General features: G+C 48.7%; 1 protein-coding gene across 1 annotated transcript in view; it reads right to left on the reverse strand.

Moving 5' to 3' along the window:
• Positions 1–5,186: 5,186 nt before the first annotated feature.
• Positions 5,187–8,165, reverse strand: part of LOC144133189 (neprilysin-1-like) — a 14,752-nt gene continuing 11,773 nt past the window's right edge. The window contains exon 4 of the mRNA XM_077666079.1: positions 5,187–7,359. Coding sequence (XP_077522205.1) covers positions 7,009–7,359 — 351 coding nt within the window. The 3' untranslated portion in view covers positions 5,187–7,008. The remainder of the gene's footprint in view (positions 7,360–8,165) is intronic.

Genomic DNA, 8,165 nt, shown 5'->3' on the forward strand with positions numbered 1-8,165 from the left:
CAATACACCAAATCAGGGGGTACAGGGTGATATGGGATGGGCGTCGTCCGAGAGCCGAGCAGCTAACAATAAGCAACATTTGAGGAGCCATCGAAAAAAATGGGGGAAAAGCAGTGGGCTAGGAATGTTTTCAGACACCTGTATATAAGGAATGTTGATACGAAATGGAGAAAGCGAACTAGAAAATTGACAAGCAAATAACTGTGCAGCAGTAGGGGGGGGGGGGCAAATCAGCAGTTATCGGTCAAGAAAAAGGTTAAAGAAACAGAGAGAGCTCTGTGCAAAACAGGGATGCTGACGAAATCAGCACTAGGAACATACAGGATATTTTAAGCAGGAAATTGCCAAAGAAAATATCTATGATAACTGTAGGGGAAGCTGTTTGTTGTTCGAGGCCAGGACGGAAGTTTTGCGGACTAAACATATATAGTCAGGTACCACGAGATAGACACGTTGTGCGTTGCGTGCGGAGAGGAGGAGGAAACGGCTGAACACTTGATACTTTTCTGTAAAGGGCTTCACCCTACAGAGGAAGCAGCGCGGCTGATTTATCCAAAGCATTGGGGTTTAAGGACAGTGAAGGGAAAGTAGATTTTAAGCGGGTAGAAGAAACCATGCGAAGGATATCTGATTGGTGGCTAAAATCAAGAGAAGAGTAAAATTTCATAAATCATGGCTAGGTGGCTTGATCCACCGCCCGATTTAAAGGGTTCAGCCGTATCCATCCATCCACCCATCCATCCTCCATCCATCCATCCACCCATCCATCCATCCATCCATCCATCCATCCATCCATCCATCCACCCATCAATCCATCCATCCATCCACCCACCCATCCACCCACCCATCCATCCATCCATCCATCCATCCATCCATCCATCCATCCATCCATCCATCCATCCATCCATCCATCCATCCATCCATCCATCCATCCATCCATCCATCCATCCATCCATCCATCCATCCATCCATCCATCCATCGTTGTCGCTAGCCGTCTGCGCATTCTACTGTGAGCGAATGTTGAGAGATGGACGTCCACCTCGAACAGCTGCAAACAAAATTCTGCGTGAAGCATTGCAAGACAGCCACACGGACGTATGAGCGCCTTCGTGACGCTTACGGCAAAGAGACATTAGACGTTTTTAGCAAACCGGAGACGCATGCCGGTTTACGGGACCCCTCTTGCGCATGCGCAGTGGCATTGTTGGGGTGATGGGGAGCCACTGCGCATGCGCAAGAGGGGTGCCGTAAATCGGTATGCGTATCCAGTAGTACGTCTCCGGTATGCTAAAAACGTCAATTATCGCGGTCGCGAGTTTTCGAGTGTCACAAGAGGTTCGTTTCGGGGAGAACGGCGGTGGAAGACGACACAAGGCAGGGGCGCCCTTCAACCTCACGGAATGAAAACAACGTGGCTCGGGTCATTGAAATCGTACATCAAGACCACATCATTACAGTCCACATGCTATCAGATGCTCTCGACGTTAGTAAGACAACATGCCACCAAATTTTGCGTGAGAACTTGGGGAAACGAAAGCTGAATGCCAGACTTGTGCCGCACTCCCTCATACAGGACCAGGACACGCGGGCATCAGTGAGTGCTGATTTGCTCTCCGAGGCAGAGAAGGATGCTGCATTCGTCGACAGCATCATTGCTTAAGAAGAAAGATGGTGACTTCAATAGGATCCTCAAAGAAAGAGACAGAGCACCGAATGGCGGTCCACAAGCTCTCCGGCGTCGAGAATAGTGTGGCGACAGAAGACTGAAACAAAGACGATGCTGATAGTTTTTTTTCGACGCCAGAGGTGTCATACACCACGAGTTCGTCCCACAAGGGCAGACAGTGAATCAGGAGTTTTATATCTGCGTGCTCCAACACATGCGTGATGCAATGCGATGCTGTCGCCCTGACTTATGGGCATCTGGACAATGGAGCCTTCTCCACGATAACGCAAGGCCGCACTGCTCTTAGCGTGACAAAATTTCTCGCCAAGCACAGCATTACTGTACTTCCCCATCCGCCATACTCGCCTGACCTCTTCCCATGCGATTTTTTCCTGTTTTTTCCTGCCCCAACAGATGGCACGCGACGGCAGCGCCTCCCGCTCGTCTCGTTCGGGCGCAGTGGGGCCGTGCGGGTACGCAGGAATCACGCGGTGAGAGGGGAACAACGCAGAGCACATCCAAAGCGCGTTCACCACGAAGCTTGCGGCTTCCTGCCGCTCGTTCGGCGCAGAAGCTATGCTGGCGTTCGTGGCATCGGGTTAGTAGAGAGCGATGTGCCGACGAACTACGACCGCAAATTGAGTCCCGCACGTTTCGGCAAGGCGCCTGGCAGCGCTTGATTCTTTGATTCTTCCCAACCTTGTTCTCGACCTGCTTGGTATGTGGTGCTGACGTTGCCTGCTCTTGGTTGACGCCGTCCAGTGATCCTCTCGAACGTCGGGAAGCGGCTTTAGACGTCGGCTTCTTGTCGGGTTGCGGCGCGGTCTTTCCTTTAGATGGGCCAATCGGTTTCGAAGCGCTGACGCGACGGGTTGAGGGCACCACTGGCGCTGAATCCAGGACAAAGTCTTCCATTGGCAGGGACACTCCTTGTTCATCCTGGGCTTCAATCTGGAATAGACTTACATCCCGTTTAGTAGAGGCCTTCCGCGGATTTTTGGGGTACTCGAGGAGCTCAGTGTAGCTAAGAGCTTCTCTCGAATGAGGAAGAAAGCGTTCATAGTCTACTGGCCATCCATACTCAACATCATTATCTGGCTCATTTGGTTTCTGTGGTTTCTTGAGGGTCTCTTTCCTCTTCGGCTGACGTTCGCGGACTGGCGATTCTTCTGGCGCCTTGCTCAGTTCCGAGAAAATTGGCTCCAGTCTTGCTTGTTGTGGCTTTATGTTCACCGGACGTGTTCCGCGGTGAACAGTCACCGCCGCAGACACACGCTTCTTGAATGAAGAGAGTGAACTGCTGCCTTCAGATGGCGCAACAGCAGACGCGCGCTGTCTCTGGGTAATGTCCACTGTCAACTGGAATAAAAGGAAGGCAAGATTTGATTACAGGGAACGTCATACTTTCGTCCAAGCCACAACGTCAATTGCACCGTGTACCATCTTTGAATAGAATGGAGACGTTTTAATGCCGAGGACACTATTTCTTGAAGGCTGCATAATGATCATCATAGTGAAATTTTATGGCGCGAGGGCAGCTTTGGCCAAAGAGCGCCGTGCCACAAGATTTTTTTCGTTTTTCTCAAGGTGGGGCAGTGACCCATTTCCCAAGCATTTCACCCTTATAAAGCCGAGCACCAGGCCAGGGGAGCCTTGTGCCCGTTGCATTACCGCTAAGTACCCGGCAGCACTGGGAATCGAACCCGTACCTCCTGCAAGCCACATAATGGTTGAAGTGATGCTTTTTTTTTTCACTTTGGAAAACCAGATAAATTCGTTCTGTACTGGTAATATATCGAAGTCACCTCACACATTGCTCTACATATTTAGTAAGATACGCCAGTTTTAAGAAAACCAAGGTGACCTAAACTGGGTGCCATTTTCTTGTTTTATCTCTTAGAGCTCGTATTTTAAGCTGCACGATTCCAGTGACTGAATTAAGTGACAAAATGCTTCTCTCAACATACCTCCAAAGCGTGATCGTCGGGTAAGACATAGGTTCCTCCGGAGAGGTCCTCGAAGCCGCCGATCAGCGCCATTTCGGAACTGCCTGTGAATTCTTCCGGCTGCAACTTTTTGGATGGATTCTGGAACATTCCCATCGTTTTACTGCTGACAAGTTCACTGCGTCGACGTTTGCCAGTAAGCTCGTCTTCCCGACTATCTTCCAATAAGGTCGTTGAGCTTCCCGTTCTCGCAGGAACTCCATCGTTATATGCCCTCTGGCTGTTGGCCGTGGTGCACACCTCGATTTCGGTTTTCCACACCCCGTAGCAGGCTACGTCTCCCATTAGTTGGCTAGCGTCTTGTTCGGGCTTTCTTCGTATCCCTGGCTTTGGCAAAGTCAGCCTTGATGTTGCAGGCACCCGCGACTCAATGTGGGGAGGAAGTCTACGCAGTGACGTATCTACTGAGTTCCGGATATGACGAGGCACATCAATGCGTCGCGTCGTCGTAGTGGGGGTTGTAGTACTTGTTCTGGGTAGAACACGCTGCCGCTCCTCTGAGGAGACCACCTTCTGAGGCGTCGGCACTAGACGCGGGTTCACAGCTGCCGGTTGCTCTTGTGTAAGATGTCCCGGTTTAGAGAGTGGGTCGAATCTACCACGTGTTTCGCACTTCATAGATATATCTGACTTCTTTTCTTGAGACTCAGCTTCGAGCAGCTGACCGCTAAACTCTTCCCGGAAGTCAAAAAGGTGCTCTCGTGTGACTTCCTTTGGCCCGAGAGGCAGTCTCTTTGTCCGAGTAGAAGGAGATTCAGCCACATTCCGTGGCAGAAACTCCAAGACTCCTGCCAGCTCAGAAATGGGCCTCGAGGCACTAGTTGTACTTGGCACGGGCGTCCCAGAGGCTCTCGTGGAAGTTGTGAGCCTATGCCGGGGGAAGCCTCGCCGCCCGCCACCGCCGGAAAGACCAGACACATTCGTTGTGTCAGCTATGCGTACCAGTGGCGGTGAGCCTCCCGTTCCGGTCGGTGGTCGGCGCACTTGTGGCAGCTCCTTGGCGCGTCGTTGGAGCCCGGCCGAAGTCGAAGGCGGCGGGAGTTGCTCACACATCTCTCGCTGGCTGGTAGCGACCACAGGATTCGTCGGCCGCTGCTGGGAATCATGTCCTCCTTGCTTCATGGTTCAAAGCCTCGTTGCGAGATTCTGACTGATCTGACTGCGCCGTTGCAAACTGAATTGCAGCCGAGGATTTGAGATGTAAGCGTGGCGGAACAATGCGTGGCTCGCGCTGCGCCTACTTCTTGTCTTCCTCTTGCCTCAGAAGGGCCCCCACGCGCCCCAGAACATCATACCGAGATGGGTGTGATATTTATCATCATCATCATAATCATCATCATCATCATCATCAGCCTGACTACGTTCACTGCAGGGCAAAGGCTTCACCCATGTCTCTCTAATTAACCCCGCAAACTTCTTAATTTCGTCCGCCCAACTAACCTTCTGCCGCCCCCTGCTACGCTTGCCTTCTCTTGGAATCCACTCAGCAAATGCAAGCTCGGAAGCAGGAATTACCCGAATACATCTTTATTTAAACCTGCTACACAGACCTCGTCCATACACGCACAAATGAAGGCCTGAATGCCCCGCCCTGGTGGAAGAAATTGACACTTAATTTATACAAAAACTACACTTCTAAAGTTTCTACCTTTGCTTTTAACCGGTGAATTCGCTAAGTGAAAACAAAAAAAAGAACTTTAGTGAATCTGGCTTTTGTTTGTAAGCTCATAATATGCTTTCAGCCCTGCATTAAAGATATTCTTTTCCGCACCGCTAATTCCCACACTGCGTGACGAGCCATTTGAGAGCAAAAGCTGCCGTCTCTCAAAAATATCAATATAAACAAATTGTTATATTGATATTTCCTCCCGAAATTTACTACGTATATCGACCCTGCCCACACTATGATTCGCGAAACCTATATAAATCACTATAAAGGTTAAAACACCCTGAACTGAACACAGATTACCAATGTGTTCTGGGTGAAGACAATTTCAGTATGTTCCCTGAAACCTATGGTGTAAGTCGTGATTTCGTCTACCACAAGCCGGCTATGGACGGTGTGTACCTTAGTGCATTACATGCCCTTATTCAGTTGTGTGTAAAAAGTTCGTTACTAACTAAGGAGGTGCCTTCAGAGAAACAAGGGGGTAAAAAGGGGTGCATACACCCCCCAAGGCGGTGTGTACATCTCCCCTAGGGGGTGTGTATATCGCCCCTAGGGAGTGTGTACATCCCCCTAGGGGGCGCGCAGAGTTGTACGTATATTGACCCTGCCTGCACTATGATTCGCGAAACCTATATAAATGAATATAAAGGTTAGAACTCCCTGAATGGAACACAAACAGATTACGAATGTGTTTTGGGTGGAAGACAATGTCAGTATGTTCCCTGAAGCCTATATAAATGACTATAAAGGTTAAAACATTCTCAAATGAACGAAACAGATTGCGATTGTGTTTTGGGAGGAAAGCAATTTCATGGAGGCTTCTTAGGTTAGGTACAAGTTTGAAAAGGCCTTGTATCACCCCAGAGCAGATGTCATTGTGAAAAGGAATCCGAATGTCTGCTTCACAGCAGCCCCGCGCTAAAAAAAGCATTTTTTTAACATGGTTAGTCGTTCCCTGTTAAGCATATTAAAAATATGTTTCTTTAGATTCCCAAAATAATTGGGCACAACAGTAATCACCTTTATTTTTAAGAAGTTATGATGTACCTATAACGTTGCTTATTTACTGGAAACGGCAACCATATGTGTGCGAAAATTATCGACGTCAAATGCACTCGATGCTACTGATGCATAAAAACCACATTTTTTTTCTGTAATAAACTTATTCCCTTAGACGAGACAGAGAAGACAGGTATTTTTAGCGGGATTGTTAAATAGCAGAGCACCTGATCTGTAGGACAGTAAGTGCTCGTAACACCTGCACAGCACCACGGATCAGAGCGCAAGCTGAGTGCCACAATAATAACGTGAGCTACGCAGAGACGTAACAAATTCTAGGTTGCAGTTTTCAGGTCCACAGTGTTCATTTCAAATTCTGAACACCGATAAAAATAATATTATCCAACAGCAGAAAAGCAAAACAAAGCACCCGTAGGCGAAGTACCATAGCAAAATCATAGCACGCGCAAGTTTTACAGAGCAACTTCAGAAACTCAAGGTTGATATTCACTACAGTTCAAAACGAGAGAGTTCATTAGCGATAGCAATATGTAACGCGTAGCAGTAGAGTTATTCGTTATTCGGTACGAAAAAGTATTGACATTCAATTTAGGCACAAAAGTGGGCGAACAGGGCGGTCCTGAGTCCTGGCGTTCCGCGAGAAACTTCACCAGAAAGTGCACTTCTTTGCGGGGTTCATAAAGGAGCCCGCCTTGCAGGAGAACGCGGCGGAAAACTCGGGCATGTTCATGAGGGGCACGAGGCATCGGGACCGCGTGTGCCAGTAGCGTCCGCCGGGTCGTCGACGCTGGTTTGTTTTGCTCGTGCCGCACCACTTGAGGCAGTGCGACACGAAGAAAGTCATCTCGGCGTTGAGGCCGAGGTCCGGAGGAACCCTGTTGCGCTCGGCGGCCGGTAGGCGCTTGAACGCCGAGTACGTCAGGAGCATGCCCGTGAAGTCGGCGAAGCCCTCGGAGTCGTACGTGTCGTGCGTCAGAGCACGTGCCGTTGACTCCACCTGGATAGTCGTCGCAGAGGTGCACGGCAATGAAAAAACGTTTGAGGTCAGTGCGGTAATCCGCTTAGGAGGAATCAGAAACCATTGGCACCTCCTCGTTTCTCTTTGCCCCTCTTATAAAGCGAAAAGCTTCACTACGCTAGGCAAAGCAGTCGCACCGTAGGCCGGAGACTGACCTTGAACGACCTTCAGCCCAACCACGTCAGATATGCAATACAGTTATGGTGTCAAATCCTTGACCCCTCACATTGACCCATGACCTTTCGTTGACCTCCAACCTTTGACTTTTAAGTCGCCTTTGGGTTGACCTTTGACATTAACGTCCGATGGGGTGATGTGAAGTGAAGGGATGACATCCGATAGAGTTGTCATAAGACCATATGATACCACCTCATAGCCATGTGGTCGTGTGGATATATATATATATATATATATATATATATATATATATATATATATATATATATATATATATATATATATATATATATATATATATATATATATATATATATATTCGCTTACACCCAATGAACATAAATACCCACGAGAGCAGCAGATTGGACAGCCGTCGCCGTAGCTCAGTTGGTAAGAGCACCGGAGGCGATACTCCGAGGTCGTGGGTTCGGATCCCACCGGCGGCATGGTTGTTTTTTCTGCTGCTTTATAAGTAATTTGCTTTAAGCGATTTATTAATCTAAGTACTATAATATCCCACTGATAAGCACAACACTTAAAAAAAACATTCCCCTATGCACCTTGGTTTCGGTGACTGTTAGCTCCCTTCATAAGTTTGTCGAATGGGC

Source organism: Amblyomma americanum, chromosome 5 (genome assembly GCF_052857255.1).
Source record: "Amblyomma americanum isolate KBUSLIRL-KWMA chromosome 5, ASM5285725v1, whole genome shotgun sequence".
Lineage (NCBI taxonomy): Eukaryota > Metazoa > Arthropoda > Arachnida > Ixodida > Ixodidae > Amblyomma > Amblyomma americanum.